We start from the raw sequence: 19,746 nt of genomic DNA on the forward strand, positions 1-19,746 counted from the left end.
GAGGGTGGATGCATGTATCCCCGCTAACGGAGGACATTTTGAACATTTCCTGTAAAAAAGTGTTTGAAGTCACGCTGGTACGTTCTGTTGCTGTTTGTTTCCATTCCATGATTAATGTGATTTGAAGAGAAGTAATAAAATGAGCTCTAACATGGAAAGTAAGCGTTTCCGGACACATGTCCACATAACATATTTTCTTTCTTTGTGTGTGAGGAATGTTTCCTGAAAGTTTGGCCGTACCTTTTTGTAACACCCTGTATATTTCTGTACAAGAGACACATTTCAATTGAAAGTCGCTTGCCCCATGTCAGCCGAAAAATACCGTTTACAAAGTCTTTTTAAAAGTAAAATTTTTAAGGCTTAGTCCGCAATTTTCCTATCACAATTAAAGTTCGATAACTACAATGAAGCGCTATAGAAGCTGGTATAGGCAAGCCTATTCAAATACAGAGATATTGTAAACATGCAGAATACGGCGCTGCGGTCGACAACGCCTATATAAGACACCAAGTGTCTGTGCAGTTGCTAGATCGGTTACTGCTGCTACGATGGCAGGTTATCAAGATTTAAGTGAATTTAAACGTGGTGTTATAATCGGCACACGAGCGATAGAAAACAGCATCTCCGAGGTAGCGATGAAGTGGAGATTTTCCCGTACGACCACTTCACGAGTGTATCAGGAATCCGGCAAAATTATCAAATCTCTGACATCACTACGGACGAAAAAAGATCCTGCAAGAACGGGACCAACGACGACTAAAGGGAATCGTTCAGTGTGACAGAAGTGCAATCCTTCCGCAAATTGCTGCAGATTTCAAAAAATGGTTCAAGTGGCTCTGAGCACTATGGGACTTAACTTCTGAGGTCATCAGTCCCCTAGACTTAGAATTACTTAAACCTAACTAACCTAAGGACATCACACACATCCATGCCCGAGGCAGGATTTGAACCTGCAACCGTAGCGGTCGCGCGGTTCCAGACTGTAGCGCCTAGAACCGATCGGCCACACTTGCCAGCTGCAGATTTCAATGCTGGCCCATCAACAACTGTCAGCCTGCGAACCATTCAACGAAACATAATCGATGTGGGCTTTCGAGCCCTTGATGACTGCACGACACAAAGCTTTACGCCTCACCCGGGCACGTCAACACCGACATTGGACTGTTGATGATGGAAACATGTTGCCTGATCGGACGAGTCTCGCTTCAAATTGTATCGAGCGGATGGACGTGTACGGGTATGGAGACAACGTCACGAATCCATGGAACCTGCATGTCAGCAGGGGACTGTTCAAGCTGGTCGAGGCTCTGTAATGGTGTGGGATGTGAGCATATCCCTGGAGTGTAATGGGATCCCTGGTACGTCTAGATACGACTCTGACAGGTAACACGTAGGTAAGCATCCTGTCTGACCACTTGCATCCATTCATGTCCATTTTGCTTTACGATGGACTTGGGCAATTCCACAGGGCAATGCGACACCCAACACGTCTAAAATCGCAACAGAGTGGCTCCAGGAACACTCTTCTGGCCACCAAACTCCCCAGACATGAACATTATTGAGCATATCAGGGATGACTTGCGCCGGCCGCGGTGGTCTAGCGGTTCTAGGCGCTCAGTCCGGAGCCGCGTGACTGCTACGGTCGCAGGTTCGAATCCTGCCTCGGGCGTGGATGTGTGTGATGTCCTTAGGTTAGTTAGGTTTAAGTAGTTCTAAGTTCTAGGGGACTGATGACCATAGATGTTAAGTCCCATAGTGCTCAGAGCCATTTGAACCAGCCCAGGGATGACTTGCAACGTGCTGTTCAGAAGAGATCTCCACCCCGTCGTACTCTTTATGGACAGCCCTGCAGGATTAATGGTGTCAATTCAGTACTGCTTCAGACCTTAGTCGAGTCCATGCCACGTGGTATTGCAGCACTTCTGCGCGCTCGCGGGGGCCCTACACGATATTAGACAGATGTATCAGTTTCTTTGGCTCCTCACTGTAGTTTCGGTTGCTATCTGCAACAATCTTCAGATCCGTAATACATGTAGGAAACACAGCCTAAGAAAACTATGTACAATCAAGTAGAAAACAGAAACATAGTACAACGCCGGAACAAAAATAAGGGGGAGCCAATTCTAAATATAAAAGTGAACATTCGACAAAGCCGTATAACAGTGTGGTATAAACGACATTAATTGTAGTGTCTAGGTAGCCTGCAAACTCGGATCGCAAGACAAAGAATCAAACCAGTCGTATTAATGAGTTTTATTACAAAAAGAAAATTACAATACTTAATATGTTCAAATGTGTGTCAATTCCTAAGGAACCAAACTGCTTAGATCATCGCTCCCTAGACTTACACACTACTTAAACTAACTTATGCTAAGAAAAACATATACACTCATGCCCGAGGGAGGACTCGAGCCTCCGGCGTGAGGGGCTGCGCAGTCTGTGACAGGGAGGTCCACTCAGCGTGCGACTGGCTGACTTCTCACAGCCTTCTCTGCACAGTCGTTCCCGACTGGCGTGCCGGTGCTTGACTTTACGCGGTAACTTTAATGTATATCAGTAACGTATCACTGAAAATATAAAATGCGGTGAATAAGCATAGGAAAGCATCGACAGCTGTAATCATGAAACAACATGCTTTCGTAATTACCAAAACAATAGCAGTAAGGAGTTGAAAACGTCACCGCGAGCAAGCAAGTTTGCAGACTTGTCGAAAGCATTGTACACCAGAAATCTCAAAAACCAAATAGTTTTTAAGATATAAAGATACTAATGGCATAAAGTTAAAATTACAAGGCAGAGGTCTGTATTACGTCCTGCACTGGTAACATGCCGTTTGTACGAAGCACATCCTATGTAACTGGTATTAATTTATGAATAAAATCCTAGAAGCTTGTGCCTACCTCCAGCTAATTTTGAAACTATAAGTTATAAGCACAAGAAAGGGATCTGCCTTATACAGGGTGGTCCATTGATCGTGACCTGGCCAAATACTCACGAAATAAGCGTCAAACGAAAAAACTACAAAGAACGAAACTTGTCTAGCTTCAAGGGGGAAACCAGATGGCGTTATGGTTGGCTCGCTAGATGGCGCTGCCATAGGTCAAACGGATATCAACTGCGTTTTTTTAAATAGGAACCCCCATTTTTTATTACATATTCGTGTAGTACGTAAAGAAATATGAATGTTTTAGTTGGACCACTTTTTCGCTTTGTGGTAGATTGCGGTGTAATAGTCACAAACATATGAATCACAATTTTAGACGAACAGTTGCTAACAGATAGGTTTTGTAAATTTAAATGCAGAACATAGGTACGTTTGAACATTTTATTTCGGTTGTTCCAATGTGATACATGTAGCTTTGTGAACTTATCATTTCTGAGAACGCATGCTGTTACAGCGTGATTACCTGTAAATATCACATTAATGCAATAATTGCTCAAAATGATGTCCGTCAATCTCAATGGATTTGGCAATACGTGTAACTACATTCCTCTCAACAGCGGGTAGTTCGCCTTCCGTAATGTTCGCACATGCATTGACAATGCGCTGACGCATGTTGTCAGGCGTTGTCGGTCGATCACGATAGCAAATATCTTTCAACTTCCCCACAGAAAGAAATCCGGTGACGTCAGATCCGGTGAACGTGCGGGCCATGGTATGGTGCTTCGACGACCAATCCACCTGTCATGAAATGTGCTATTCAGTACCGCTTCAACCGCACGCGAGCTATGTGCCGGACATCCATCATGTTGGAAGTACATCGCCATTCTCTCATGAAGTGAAACATCTTATAGTAACATCGGTAGAACATTACGTAGGAAATCAGTATACATTGCACCATATAGATTGCCATCGATAAAATGGGAGCCATTTATCGTTCCTCCCATAATGCCGCACCATACATTAACCCGCCAAGGTCGCTGATGTTCCACTTGTCGCAGCCATCGTGGATTTTCCGTTGCCCATTAGTGCATATTATGCTGGTTTACGTTACCGCTGTTGGTGAATGACGCTTCGTCGCTAAATAGAACGCGTGAAAAAAATCTGTCATTGTCCCGTAATTTCTCTTGTTCCCAGTGGCAGAACGGTACACGACGTTCAAAGTGGTCGCCATGCATTTCCTGGTGCATAGAAATATGGTACGGGTGCAATCGATGTTGATGTAGCATTCTCATCACCGGCGTTTTTGAGATTCCCGATTCTCGCGCAGTTTGTCTGCTACTGATGTGCGGATTAGCCGCGACAGCAGCTAAAACACCTACTTGGGCATCATCATTTGTTGCACATCGTGACTGATGTTTCACATGTGGCTGAATACTTGCTGTTCCTTAAATAACGTAACTATCCGGCGAACACTCCGGACACTTGAATGATGTCGTCCAGGATACCGTGCTGTATACATAGCACACGCCACTTGGGCATTTTGATCACAATAGCCATACATCAACACAATATCGACCTTTTCCGCAATTGGCAAACGGTCCATTTTAACATGGGTAATGTATCACGAAGCAAATATCGTCCGCACTGGCGGAATGTTACGTGCTACCACGTACTTATACGTTTGTGACTATTACAGCGCCATCTGTCACAAAGCGAAAAAAGTAGTCCAACTAAAAGTTTCATATTTCTTTGCGTACTAAACGAACATGTTAAAAAAAATTGGGGTTCCTATTTTAAAAAAACGCAGTTGATATCCGTTTGACCTATGACAGCGCCATGTAGCCGGCCAACCATAGCACCATCTGGTTTCCCCCTTCAAGCTGGACAAGTTTCGTTCTTTGTAGTTTTTTCATTTGACGCTTATTTCGTGAGATATTTGGCCCGGTCACTATCAATGGACCACCCTGTATAGCTAACTGGAAACGTGCCATATGTAAGTGACAGAGCACATGTGAAAGTCAGTTGATAAAAACGTGAAAATAGTGCTAATGAATGTAAATAGGAGAATAAAAGACAGATCATACGTGTGAGTCAAATGCCAATAAAATAGGATCTGCTTCCTACAAACCGCATGAAGACTGCCGCCTCCCCCTGATCATGTCAAGCTTCACGGAAGAATTCCATATTGTAGTGACTGTGTTGTTCGAAGTACAAAGCAGTGTTCCTTCGGACATGCAAGGTTGACGAAATATGGAAGTTTGGCTCTGGCCGTGACACATACCAAATGGTAACGTGACCGCTCTGGGTTCGAGTCCCGATCCGGTACAAATTTTCATTGTCGTCGCTCAATTATACAGCTGATGGTTGTCCATATTCGCAACTGCGAATGCATTTCATGTAAGGTCCTGTAAGGCGACGCCCGCTTTCCTTCTAAGGTCCGCCTCTTACGAACTTGAGGTCGACATTTTGCTGTAAGCTAAGCCGTGTACCTTGTGGGCGCAGACTCGCCGTTCCGGACGGCGGTGAGCAGCGCCGTGCTGACGCTGCAGGAGCGCGGCAACCTGAGCGCGCTCAAGACGAAATGGTGGAAGGCGCCCGAGGGCAAGGAGTGCCCCTCCGACGTGGACACGGTCGACAGCGCGGAGCTGGGCATCCTCAACGTGGGCGGCGTCTTCCTCGTGCTCTTCTTCGGCACCCTGGCCGCCTTCTCCGTCGCAGTTCTCGAGCTGCTGTGGAACTGCCGCACCATCGCTGTCGAAGAGAAGGTCAGCCACTCTTCACCCTTTGGCGCACTCACCTACCTCCTGACAATATTTTTGTAGTGAAAAGCTCAGCGTGATTCCAGGTTGGTTGGTTGGTTGGTTTTTTGGGGGAAGAGACCAAACAGCGAGGTCATCGGTCTCATCGGATTAGGAAAGGACAGGGAAGGAAGTCGGCCGTGCCCTTTCAGAGGAACCATCCCAGCATTTGCCTGGAGCGATTTAGGGAAATCACGGAAAACCTAAATCAGGATGGCCGGACGCGGGATTGAACCGTCGTCCTCCCGAATGCGAGTCCAGTGTGCTAACCACTGCGCCACCTCGCTCGGTCAGCGTGATTCCAGCAATCACTGAAAGTCCAATTAGAAGAAAAAAAAATGACTAGGATTAAAGTGTTGAATACTGTAGCTATACTTGATTACGCATTAGAGGTAGATGCACTCGATAAAAAAAAAATTAAAAAAAATGGTTCAAATGGCTCGGAATACTATGGGACTTAACTTCTGAGGTCATCAGCCCCCTAGAACTTAGAACTACTTAAACCTAACATCTAACATAAGAACATCACACACATCCGTGTCCGAGGCAGGATTCGTACCTGTGACCGTAGCGGTCGTGCGGTTCCAGACTGTAGCACCTAGAACTGCTTGGCCACTCCGGCCGACTGCACTCGATAACTAACAGTAAGTCATTTAATGGTAAAATCTTCTGACTCATTAGCTCGCATACGCTCCTCTTCAAACTTTTTTAAAGGTCTACGTTTCGCTCCCTGCGCTGGGATATTCTTCAGAATTTCTCTAGTGTCCCTGCTCGACTGATCACTGTCGAAAGACAGACTCGCCTTTACCCATAGAAGGCTGTTTTCCCTCACTTTCCTGGAGAAGTGAGCGTACTCGGTAAAATTTTTCAGGTGCTATTGCTGGTAAGTAACGGCTCTCCCTCAGTGGTAACACCGGTTCCCCTCAAATCAGCGAAATTATGCACTGCGGCATTGGCTAGCTCTTGGATAGGTGGCCGTCCAGTCTTGCGAGCGCTATTGGTACGCGGGATTCACTCAGTCCTTTTGAGGCAGATCCAGAAGCTACCTGATTTCGAAGTAGCTGCTTCGGTCACAAAAGCTGACAACAGCCGGGAGAGCGGTGTGCTCACCTCACGCCCATCCAAATCCGCATCCAGTGACGCCTAAAGCCTAAGGACGACACGGTGTTCGCCGGCCGGAGTGGCGGAGCGGTTCTAGGCGCTTCAGTCTGGAACCGCGCCACCGCTACGGTCGCAGGTTCGAATCCTGCCTCGGACACGGATGTGTGTGATGTCCTTAGGTTAGTTAGGTTTAAGTAGTTCTAAGTTCTAGGGGACTGATGACCTCAGATGTTAAGTCCCACAGTGCTCAGAGCCATTTGAACCATTTTTCGACACGGCTTTCGGTCAGCCCCGTTAGTGTCTGCCGAGACCTGTTCGGACGGCGTTAAGTTTAGTTATTGGTGATACGTCATCACTGGGTAAACACTGAAAGCACATACTAAAGGACAGGAAAAATCTAAAATATTAATGTTGTCTCACCTCGGTTGTTTCCTGGTAGTTCCTCGTTCCCCGTGTCATTTGCATGTGAGCGGGTAGCCACGAAAACAGGAGCTTATGGTCGTACCTCTGTTGAAATTGTATTTATTTTTCGATATTGTAACTGCTTCCCATACTTTGAACATCACTTTATCTGTATAGCACTAGTATGTTGTCACAATCCACAGTGTGGTCAGAACAATCTGAAGAGCTTGTAAGGATGTTGCAGGGAAGGTTGTACTGACAAGGGAACCTCCCCATCGCACCCCCCTCAGATTTAGTTATAAGTTGGCACAGTGGATAGGCCTTGATAAACTGAACACAGATCAATTGAGAAAACAGGAAGAAGTTGTATGGAACTGTGAAAAAATAAGCAAAATATACAAACTGAGCAGTCCATGGGCGACATAGGCAACATCATGGACAATGTGCGCTCAGGCGCGCCGTGTTCCCGTAGTAGCGTGAGCAGCTGCAGAACGAGAGGTCCTTGGTTCAAGTCTTCCCTCGAGTGAAAATTTTACTTTCTTTATTTTTGCATAGTTATTATCTGTCCGTTCGTTCATTGATGTCTCTGTTCACTGCAATAAGTTTAGTGTCTGTGTTTTGCGACCGCATCGCAAAACCGTGCGATTAGTAGACGAAAGGACGTGCCTCTCCAATGGGAACCGAAAACATTTGATCGCAAGGTCATAGGGCAACCGATTCCTCCACAGGAAAACACATCTGATACATTCTATACGACACTGGTGACGGCATGTGCGTCACATGACAGGAATATGTTGTCGACCCACCTAACTTGTATACTTGGTGAATGGGTAAAAAGATTCTTCTACCTTGCCCGATTTAGGTTTTCTTGTGGATGTGATAATCACTCCCAAAAAAGTGATGAAAACAAAAGAGTTTGTCACATAAACTGAAAATAAAAAATTAAACTTTTCACTCGATGGAAGATTTGAACCAAGGACCTTTCGTTCCGCAGCCACTCACGTTACCACGAGACCACGGCGCTCCTGCGGTCCCAGTGTCCTTGATGTTGCCTATCTTCCCATGAACTACTCAGTTTGTATATTTTGCTTATTTTTTCACAGTTCCACACAACTTCTTCCTGTTTTCTCAATTGATCTGTGTTCAGTTTTTCAAGGCCTATCCACTGTGCCAACTTATAACTAAATCTGAGGGGGGTGCGATGGGGAGGTTCCCTTGTGATAAATAATTGTTAACAAAAAAAATCCATACTTTGTGCCAGTTCCGAGTTATTCAGCAATGAAATTAGCCAATTAGGTCGTTGGATGCAAATTCAAGGAGTCTGCTCTAGACAGTGTCGACAAACGTGGTCTTTCTTTGGTTCACATAGCTTCAATCTGTAACTTCCGAAAAGGTACGTTTTAACTGGTAATGAACACTTGAACAAGTAGTAACCCACGGACCCACACCCTTTTATTACGGCAATTTAGCGCATGCAAGCGCTTCAGTTTGCCTGCGCGACGGCCTGATTGACTAACATCAATGCTAAATAATTTGGAACGGTGCAATGTATCTATTTTTTTATTCTCAGCACGGTCTCCCCTGTAACACCTTCACATGCTTTTCTGTCTTGTATAATCTGATTAGAATGTATTTCTTTTATTCCCGCCAGTGATCATAAAACTTTTGGCCCTTAGACCACCGGTTTCGGTCAGCAATGACCACCTAGAGATCTGTTTTAAAACGTGCCCTAATGAAATAAAGCCGTAGTGGCATTATATTAAGACATATTGTGAAACAGATCTGAAGATTGTCATTGTTGACCGAAACCGGTAATCTAATGACCAAAAGTTTTGTGATCACTGGCAACAATAAAAGTAATATATTCTACACTTCCTGGATTGCTATTTTAATCTGCAGCAATGCCGCAACTTTTGTAACCTCATTAGATCCTCCTCGGCGCTCCGCTGTCATTGATTTTAATATTTTCCTTAAACGTTAATGGCGATCGTGCACTTTAACTTGATCTTTTACTGCACTTAGAGTTTCCCCCCAGGTATACTTTGCCACGAACGCACGTCACTTCATACAGAGCTATTCTGACAAATGGGGACCAGCTGCAGGATCAAATGGACATATCGTCTGAAATGCATTCCAAGGAAAGTACACGCTCTTTAAGGCGGAGATAAAAAATACTTGACAGTGTAGGTTTCAACGATTGAAAGCACACATGAAAACGTGCAGGTGAATTGAAGTTGTTCTGCCTATATTAGTATTTTGGCTCCACATTCAAGACGGCAGTGAGCAGGAGCACCGTCATATACACACATCAAACAAGTTTTGCATCACCCCGGTTCCCATAACTCCTGAAGAAAGACGTTAACTGTGGATACCGTATCACAGACACAGTCCCTTTGACTCTACAGGGATGTCATAAAACTCGCCCAAAGATGTAAACAACCATGCATGAGCAGTGCCTATTAGATGGAGGGGGTCCGACAGCCGATCAGTTCCAGTCATTCCACCATGAAGGAGGTACATAGCTCATGTTGTCTGTAGTTCAACCATTCCTAGACGGTCAATACCGCGGTTCGATCGCGTCCGCATTGTTACTTTGTACAAGGAAGGGCTCTCAACAAGGGAAGTGTCCAGGTATTTCGGAGTGAACCAAAGCGATGTTGTTCGGACATGGAGGAGACACAGGAAGACAGGAACTGTCGATGACATGCCTGTCAGGCCGCTCAAGGGCTACTGCTGCAATGGATGACCGCTACCTGCGGATTATGGCTCGGAGGACAGCAACGCCACCATGTTGAATAATGCTTTTCGTGCAGCCACAGGACGCTATGTTACAACTCAACTTCGCGCAATAGGCTGCGTGATGGGCAACTTCAGTCCCGACGTCCATGGTGAGATCCATCTTTGCAACCACGACACCATGCAGCACGGTACAGATGGACCCAACTACATGCCGAATGGACCGCTCAGGATTGGCATCACGTTCTCTTCACTACTGAGTGTCACATATGCCTTCAACCAGACAATCGTCGGAGACATGTTTGGAAGCAACCCGGTCAGGCTCAACGCCTTAAACACACTGTCCAGTGAGTTGGCATTATGTGGAGCCGACGTACGCCGCGGTGGTCATGGAAGGCGCCGTAACGGCTGTACAATACGTGAATGCCATCCCCCAGCCGATAGTGAAGCCATATCGGCAGCATATTGGCGAGGAGTTCGTCATCATGGACGACAATTAGCGAACCCATCATGCACATCTTGTGAATGACTTCCTTCAGGATAACGACATCGGTCGACTAGAGTGGCCAGCATGTTCTCCAAACATAAACCCTATCGAACATGCCTGGGATTGATTGAAAAGGGCGGTTTATTGACGACATGACCCACAAACCACTGTGAGAGATCTACGCTGAATCACTGTTGAGGAATGGGACAATCTAGACCAACAGTGCCCTGATGAACTTGCAGGTAGTATGCGACGACGAATACAGGCATGCATCAATGCAGGAGGATGTGCTGCTGGGTATTAGAGGTACCGGTGTGTACAGCAATCTGGACCACCACCTGTGAAGGTCTCTCTTTGTTGTGGTACAATATGCAATGTGTGGTTTTCATGAGTAATAAAAAGGACGGATATGATGTTTATGTTGCTCTCTATTCCAATTTTCTGTACAGGTTCCGGGACTCTCGGAACCGAGGCAATGCAAAACTTTTTTTAATGTGTATCCACATTACCCTTTGTATCAATAAAGGCATGTCTTCCAACAATGGAGGAAAGGTCAACCACAGGAATTTCTTATATGCATCACCTGTGAAGCGATGTGGCCAGGCGATGTGGTACGATGACTTGTCCCACGAGGAGATGGCCAATAATCCTCGTCCACTCACTGAGGCTGAATGGGTGCTGATGGTTCGCTGCCACCGTACCACGGTGATCCTCCATAGCCCAGAGGTGGGTGTTGTAACGATTGATGACACTGATCCTCGAATAGGTAGGCTCATGTGTGGATAGGGTGGATGACAGATATCCCAGTACTGTGGTAGCCTGTGCAACGAACCAATGAAAACATCGTCGCTGCGAAGGCAAGTCCGAGGGTAGGAAGGCTCCTGTTTAGGGGGAATGTTCCGTGCGGTTTTCTGGCTTACCCACATAATGGCAGGCCACCTATCCAGCATTGATACCGGAGTCACCGTCAAAGATCTTTTATCTCCACCTTAGAGTGGATGTACCTCCCTTTGGAAGCATTTCCAGCCATACATTCATAGAAACGTTTTTGCTCCTTATCCTCTCAGGGCCGTTTTCTAAGTTCCCCCCCCCCCCCCTTTAACAAAATCATCCTATATACTTACACAGCGTCGAGGAGCTCAAGCATGTGCGTCATAGGTCGGAAGAATTCTTTTGTGTTTTTTTGACTGAAAATGTAGTACGTATACCATTCCTCCAAAGGTTCTGCTTATGTGGTCTGTTAGTCTAGTCTAGTCTTGTTTGCATTATTATTATTATTATTATTATTATTCCTCTTCACCTGAACGCCCTATTTATAGAAAAGTTATCATAGTCATTGGTCATTAATGTTTTCCTAAGAAACTCAAGCTCTGATCACTAGCTCTTATTGTCACTGGTGCGAGTTACGTGGAACAAGAGAATGCACACAAACTTCTTCGCGTGTTTTCCCTCGTTCCACGAAACTCGCATTTCAAGCAGCCAGGCTTTAATCGACCGGCTGTCCCCTCATTCGCCTTCATGCAGGCCAGCACTCGCCCATTGCGACCCAGAACCACATGTCCTACCATTCGGCGAAGGAAGCATGACGAAATTTAGATTCAGCCTAGTCTTAAGTTCAGCCTAGACTTAAGTTGCTTGTATAACTATGCTCGAGAGAACCACCGCGCCGGCCGGAGTGGCCGAGCGGTTCTAGGCGCTACAGTCTGGAAACGCGCGACCGCTACGGTCGCAGGTTCGAATCCTGCCTCGGGCATGGATGTGTGTGATGTCCTTAGGTTAGTTAGGTTTAAGTAGTTCTAAGTTCTAGGGGACTGATGACCTCAGAAGTTAAGTCCCATAGTGCTAAGAGCCATTTGAACCATTTTTGAACCACCGCATTAAGAGGCCTAAATAAAAATCCCGTAAACTAGTAATGTTACCAGTACAAAAACCATAACTTCGGCTCTAGATTAACATCAGACAGCAATTAATATTGTTGTGCCACTCTGGCACCGCTAAATGCACGCAATGATTTGGTTCAAATGGCTCTGAGCACTATGCGACTTAACTTCTGAAGTTATCAGTTTCCTAGAACATAGAACTAATTAAACCTAACTAACCTAAGGACATCACAAACATCCATGCCCGAGGCAGGATTCGAACCTGCGACCGTAGCGGTCGCTCGGCTCCAGACTGTAGCGCCTAGAACTGCACGGCCACTCCGGCCGGCCGCAATGATTTCTCGGGCGACCAACCAACTGAACATCTTGGTGGCAGCACCGCATTATGTGGCCTAAATAAAAATCCCATAGAAACGTTATGTTACCAGTATAAAAACAATAACTGTAGCTCTAGATTAGCATCAGACAGCAGTTACATTTGTTCTGCCACTCCGGCACCGCTAAACACAAGCACCGATTTATCGGGCGACCGACCAACCGAGCAACTTGGTGGCAGCCTCTACTCGGACCGACAAACAGAACGCAGCGATCGCAGCATCGCCCTGTCCCTGCCGCTGGCTGCTTGTTGTTTACGTTAGGTTTACTGACGTCACATTCCTCGAGGTGCTGCTCAGTGCAACAAAGACAAAAATACTTGCCTTTTCCTTGGTTGTTTTAGAACTGAGAAGGTCTGTAAATGTCAGAGAAAGCTATAGGAAAAGAAAGTGCTTCCTTAAACAAAGAAATTCACCCACGCTTCATTACTGAAGGATCTGGGATTCGACGATTTCCGAATTTTTTTTTTTTTTTTTTTTAGAATGGATAAGAAATAGTTTTCTGGGCTGCTAAAATCGTCAAGCCACTTTCGACGAAAACGAATAGCATTAGTGTGTTGAGAAAAGCTATAAGCTTTGAGGAGAGGGTCTAACTGTGTCAATGTTCTTAGCTCCGGTACTGACAGAACTTATCAAGATCTTTAGTTCACACTCCAGCTATATCTTCACAGTTATTATGTGAAATTATTCCTGAAACCGACAACGTTATTTGCCGAAGAAATAAATATCAAATAACAACAAATGGTGTTCATGTAAATATTATATATATTTACTTATATTTGTAGCATAAAAGATGTCTCCTATAAGCTTAAGGGGCTCATTACAGATTGGATGTGGAAAGACTACAAATGTTCGTGGCCACACATACATTAGAAATGAAACATTTAGCAACTGTTTGAGCTGTATGAAAATTCGACACTTTGTTCTTCATAGTAGTAGCCGTGACGGTAGGTGTTTTTTTATACTTCCAGCAATGAAGCAAGAATATTTTACGAATAAGAGACTGTCGACTGTTTGTATTTTTGTTTGTACTTTTATTTCCATCACCTATCGGAAGTTAAATTTAAAAACCGAAATACAGTGGGCGAACTTTTAGTTATTTAATATATATCTTTTATTGTCTCTGTGGGCCACTTTAAAACTTTGCACATTCCTTAAAAAATTAAACAAGTGCTTCATTTTCTGGGTCTCAATTGGCGTACTCTCGGACATTGTGTCCCACAAACATCTGCAATCTTTAAACTTCTCCAGAAAGTCTATCTTCAAAATATCTTTGTTCGCATGCCTTCTTCCGCAGCAGCAATTATTATTGGTTTTTTCCGTCTTAAGCGTACTGTAACTAATTACAGAGTATTTTACACCAGACGTATTTTGCTTTTATTTGTTAAGCATGTTCTGTGGTCATTCTAGAAATTACTGATCCATAGTCAGGGGATAACTCCTAATGGGCTAGGTGGTTTCGTGGGATTTTCCACTAAATGGATGAACTCTGTGAGCTGTGAAGCTCTGCCCGAGCATACCACTCAGAATTTTTGTTCATCGCGGTTAAATCATCAGCATGTATCGTAAGATTCAAGAACGTACATTAGTATTGGGTTACTATCGTGGCATGGACTCAACAAGTCGTTGGGTATCCCTGCATACATACTGAGCCACACCGCCCGTATAGCCGTCCACAATTGTCAAAATGTCGCCGGTGCTGGATTTTGTGCACGAACTGCCCGTCTCGATTATACCCCATAAATGTTCGATGGGATTCATGTCAGGCGATCTGACTGTACAAGCCAGTCGCTAGAACTGTTTGGAATGTTCTTCAAGTCATTTGCGAACAATTGTGGCCCGGTGACATGCAGCATGTCATCCATAAAAGATCCATTGTTGTTTGGGGACATGAGGTCCATGAATAGCTCCAAATGGTCTCCCCGTAGTCGAACATAATCATTTCGAGTAAACGATAGGTTAAGTTGGACTAGAGGACCCAGCCCATTCCATGTAACCACGGCCCACACCATTATCGAGCCACGACAGTGGCTTGTTGACAACCTGGATCCATGGCGTCGCATTCCAGTCCTAGCATCAGCTCTTACCGACTGAAATCGGGGCTCGTCTGATCAGACCAGGGTTTGCGGTCGTCTAGGGTACGACCGATATGATCACGAGACCAGGAGAGGCGCTGCAGGGGACATCATGCTGCTAGCGTCGGTCGTCTGCTGCCATAGCTCATCATTGTCAAATTCCTCTCTCTCTCTCTCTCTCTCTCTCTCTCTCTCTCTCTCACACACACACACACACACACACACACACACACACACACACAGCGTTCGAACGAATACGCTCGTGTAAGATCCACACTGATTTCTACGGTTATTTTAGACAGTTTTGCTTGTCTGTTGGCACTGACAACTCTATATAAAAGCCGCTGTTCTCGGTCATTAAGTGAACACCGTCGGCCACTGTGTTGTCGGTGGTGAGAGGATATGCCAGAAATTTGGAATTCTGGGCCCACTCTAGACACTCGTCAATCTCGGAATATTGAATTCTCTAATGATTTGCGAAATGTAATGTCTCATGCCTCTAGCACGAACTACCATTCCACGTTCAAAGTCTGTTCATTCCCGTCGTGCGGCCACAATCAAGTAGGAAACCTTTCCACATGAAATACCTGAGTACAAATGACAGCTTCGCCAATGCACTGCCCTTTTATACCTCCTATACGCGATACTACCGCCACCTGTATACGTGAATATCATGTTTGCCCATTTTGTTTTTTATAGATTAAAGACGTTATTTCTTTACAAAGTTGTCGTGCAGTTCCTGCCTCCTGTTTACATATTCTGCAAACTATTTCTTTTTCCATCGTTGATGGCGGATGTTGCCGTCGAAAGACTCTTGGTTGTTCATTAACTCCTCGCAATTTTTCGCCTTTTTTGAAACCACTTTTCCTTACGCTACATTGCCGTTATTTCCACTTCGCTTAACTTTCTAGAACTTCTCAACAGAAAGAAATTGGAATTACATTTGTTTTGCGCTCAGCAGATTGTTAATGTTTATTCGTTCGATTTTCCGTGAAGGCTGTGAGTGTTGCCAACCTCTGAATGCGTATTTTTATTTCATTTATTTGCTTTTATTTGTGTGTGTGTGTGTGTGTGTGTGTGTGTGTGTGTGTGTGTGCGAGCGTAAGTGTAGCAGTGTGGGTGTGTAAATTAGTGAAGATTTCTTATATGCTCAGTAGAGACGTGTGTGGGAGGAGAGGGAGAGGAATAGAGTAGTGGTTCGAGTATTGGGGAATAGGGATTATAGGGAAAACAACTATGGGGACACGGATGTGGTGAATGGGTAACTGGTTTGAGGGAGGGGCGTCAGTGATTAAGTGACATATGTAAGGATGTGGTCATATGTCTATATTTAAAGTTGTATTATGGGTGTCTATTAATATCAAAGTTCCGTCCTACCCACACCCTGTCATGAAAGCCATATTTCAAAACCGTTTATCCTGCTCGCAGTGACAAGACAAATTTCCATCGGGCGGTTGGCAAGACAGCGGTACACTCGGCACAAATTGTTAGGAGAAGTGGTGGCGGTGAGGGGAAGAGGCCTTGGTTGGTGGCGGGGGAGGAGAGGGGGGGAGGTGACTGTCGGGTGGTCACTCCCAACAAACTGGCCGCCGAGGAATACCGGTATGTCGGTAGCAGCAAGCCTACACACGTACGCTCTGTTGATCGGTCGGCCGGTAAATATTGGGTGTTTTGGGCCCATAACTAAATAACTGAACACACAACTTTAATTTCCGGAATGTAAATGTCTTGTGACTAGGGCCTCCCGTTGGGTAGACCGTTCGCCGGGTGCAAGTCTTTCGATTTGACGCAACTTCGGCGACTTGCTCGTCGATGGGGATGAAATGATGTTGATTAGGACAACACAACACCCAGTCCCTGAGTGGAGAAAATCTCCGACCCAGCCGGGAATCGAACCCTGGCCCTTAGGATTGACATTCTGTCGGGCTGATCACTCAGCTACTGGGGGCGGACATTTCCGGAATAAATTTCTGTAACTCATAGTGAGTTGTGAAAAGTGCAAACAACTGACAACTGATGTAATACTCTAACATTTTTCCAGTAAAATTACAAGCACTGAGGCTCGTAGAAATAAGCTTTCACAATCTTAAAAATAACTCTAATAGCATTGGCCTAGTAAAACTTCCAAACACGTTAGTCTAAGACGAATACAAACAGGAACCGGCTATTTCACGATCAAACTTTAAGTGTTTCTATTTAAAACAAATCCATTGCTTGGTTATGTATTACTTCTAGTTCCATGGCAACTCTTCAGCTCCTCAGCAGCATCCTCATAAATACGCGGAACGTAATGCTGCTTGGCGGCTCAGCTGTTCTTTGCCGTTTAAATGCAAGAGATTTGTGCTGAACTTAATTAAACAATTTTTCCCACTTTTCGCCCTCCTCCCTCCAATCATAAAGCATTAAGATTCATTATCTACCAATGTGTATATGAATACTTTAGGGGGAATAAAAAAATGTATGTAACTGTACCCCTCCAATATTATTGCAATTCAGTTCTCTTAGCACCATTTCATAATCGATTAAGAGTTCTACAGCACCGATAACATTTGAAAAAAGCTTGAGCTTACTAGTGTGTATTTCAGGAGTACTTATTCTTGTAGAAACCTATGAGAAAAGTATTCAAAAGGTTGGTTAGTGGATTCACAGAGTCGAAAATACCAACAACCAAACATCTCAATTAGAAATTCTTGAAAGACGAGTCACTGTAAGCTATTTCCTATAGGTGTCACTAGCTCAGATGTTGCCCTTAACGCTACACTATGTTTGCAGATAACGCAGTGGGAGGCGCTGACGTCGGAGCTGAAATTCGCGATGAACTGCAGCAACGACGAGAAGCCCGTGCGCAAGACGCACGACGAAGACGCTGGTGGCGGCGGCGACAACGACGCGGACGTTGACGGCGAGGACGTGGAAGGGCTACGTTACGGCAGCCGCTAGACGCCTCCCAGTGCAAAGGCGGCAGTTCGGTGGCGCTACCTCTTTTAAAGTTTACTGCTGCTTGGGCTATGTGGTTTCGTGGGATTTTCCACTAAATGGATGAACTCTGTCTCCTGTGAAGCCCTGCCCGAGCATACCACTCAGAATTTTTGTTCATCGCGGTTAAATCATCAGCATGTATCGTAAGATTCAAGAACGTACATTAGTGTTGGGTTACTATCGTGGCACGTGAAACATTACACTAAAACAGAAACATGTTTGAATTTCAGTTTCTGTGTTATCCATCTAATTACAATATACTGTGAGTCTTAGCCGGAAGATAAAAATACGAAACTAAAAAAAAAAATGTTTTTGAGGCACTCTGTACGTTTCGAGAGCAACTTTCTATGTGCTTGCAACATTCCTTCACCTTCGGTGATAAGCTTTTATGCGTGTAGTCAGTTACAATAAAATTCTTCTGGTTATGAAAGTGCGCCGTGAGGTTCATTCTTGAAGTATTGTTTTTAATATTTTTCATTGCGTAGGTAGAGCTAACTGTTCGGGTTGTGTTCCGTCAGCGACTTCTCAGCCAAATAATTCGCTCGACAGAGTTCCAATTGTGTTTGGCCTGACCACCTGACTTCTTCGGCCATCTGGACTAGACCGATAGAGATGCTGTTGAAGACGACTTCCCGCGCGGTATTTCACTTTATCAGTGGGCTGTACCACTCCGTTTTGGCTCATGTAGGGCGTGCTGCGATGTTGTTGTTGTTGTTGTTGTTGTTGTGGTCTTCAGTCCTGAGACTGGTTTGATGCAGCTCTCCATGCTACTCTATCCCGTGCAAGCCTCTTCATCTCCCAGTACAAATTGCAACCTACATCCCTTTGAATCTGCCTAGTGTATTCATCTCTTGTTCTCCCTCTACGATTTTTACCCTCCACGCTGCCCTCCAATACTAAATTGGTGATCCCTTGATGCCTCAAAACATGTCCTGCCAATCGATCCCTTCTTCTAGTGAAGTTGTGCCACAAACTTCTCTTCTCCCCAGTCCTATTCAATACCTCCTCATTAGTTACGTGATCTATCCATCTAATCTTCAGCATTCTTCTGTAGCACCACATTTCGAAAGCTTCTACTCTCTTTCGTCCATGTTTCACTTCCATACATGGCTACACTCCATACAAATACTTTCAGAAACGACTTCCTGACACTTAAATCTATACTCGATGTTAACAAATTTCTCTTCTTCAGAAACGCTTTCCTTACCATTGCCAGTCTACATTTTATGTCTTCTCTACTTCGACCATCGTCAGTTATTTTGCTCCCCAAATAGCAAAACTCCTTTACTACTTTAAGTGTCTCATTTCCTAATCTAATTCCCTCAGCATCACCCGACTTAATTCGACTACATTCCATTACCCTCGTTTTGCTTTTGTTGATGTTCATCTTATATCCTCCTTTCAAGACACTGTCCATTCCGTTCAACTGCTGTTCCAAGTCCTTTGCTGTCTCTGACAGAATTACAATGTCATCGACAAACATCAAAGTTTTTATTTCTTCTCCATGGCTTTTAATTCCTATTCCGAATTTTTCTTTCGTTTCCTTCACTGCTTGCTCAATATACAGATTGAATAGCATCGGGGAGAGGCTACAACCATGTCTCACTCCCTTCCCAACCACTGCTACGATACTATGGCTCAAACAAAGAATTAATTATGTAACTTTTTTTCGAGGCTATAATTGAAACTTGATGCTACCCCTCGCACGCACTGGACACTTCATAAAAAGTTGGAGCAAGGCAAGGACAGGTCACATGCGCCTAAATTGCAACACTGTGGTATTTTTACACATTCACTGATGGAGTATAGCACCGAGTTTGAAAGTACTACGAGTGTGTGATACGGTTTGGACAGCATAACGATTCGAGTGTGACAGAACATAAAAAATAGTTCTTGTAGACTCACATGCTTGCTAAGGAGCCACTCGTTGTTAGGGGAAAGATAAGAAACACGGTTGAAATAATTAAAGATCCTATTAACACACACCTCCTCAACAATCTTTCGTCATCTTCTCTACCGACAATAGCCTA

At 44.7% G+C, this 19,746-nt stretch overlaps 1 protein-coding gene across 1 annotated transcript in view; it reads left to right on the top strand.

Annotated features, from left to right (window-relative positions):
- LOC124776889 (glutamate receptor ionotropic, kainate 2-like) overlaps positions 1-17,817 on the top strand; it is a 200,712-nt gene extending 182,895 nt beyond the window's left edge. The window contains exons 16-17 of the mRNA XM_047252076.1: positions 5,387-5,649; positions 17,510-17,817. Coding sequence (XP_047108032.1) covers positions 5,387-5,649; positions 17,510-17,677 — 431 coding nt within the window. The 3' untranslated portion in view covers positions 17,678-17,817. The remainder of the gene's footprint in view (positions 1-5,386; positions 5,650-17,509) is intronic.
- Positions 17,818-19,746: the final 1,929 nt, after the last annotated feature.

Source organism: Schistocerca piceifrons, chromosome 2 (genome assembly GCF_021461385.2).
Source record: "Schistocerca piceifrons isolate TAMUIC-IGC-003096 chromosome 2, iqSchPice1.1, whole genome shotgun sequence".
Lineage (NCBI taxonomy): Eukaryota > Metazoa > Arthropoda > Insecta > Orthoptera > Acrididae > Schistocerca > Schistocerca piceifrons.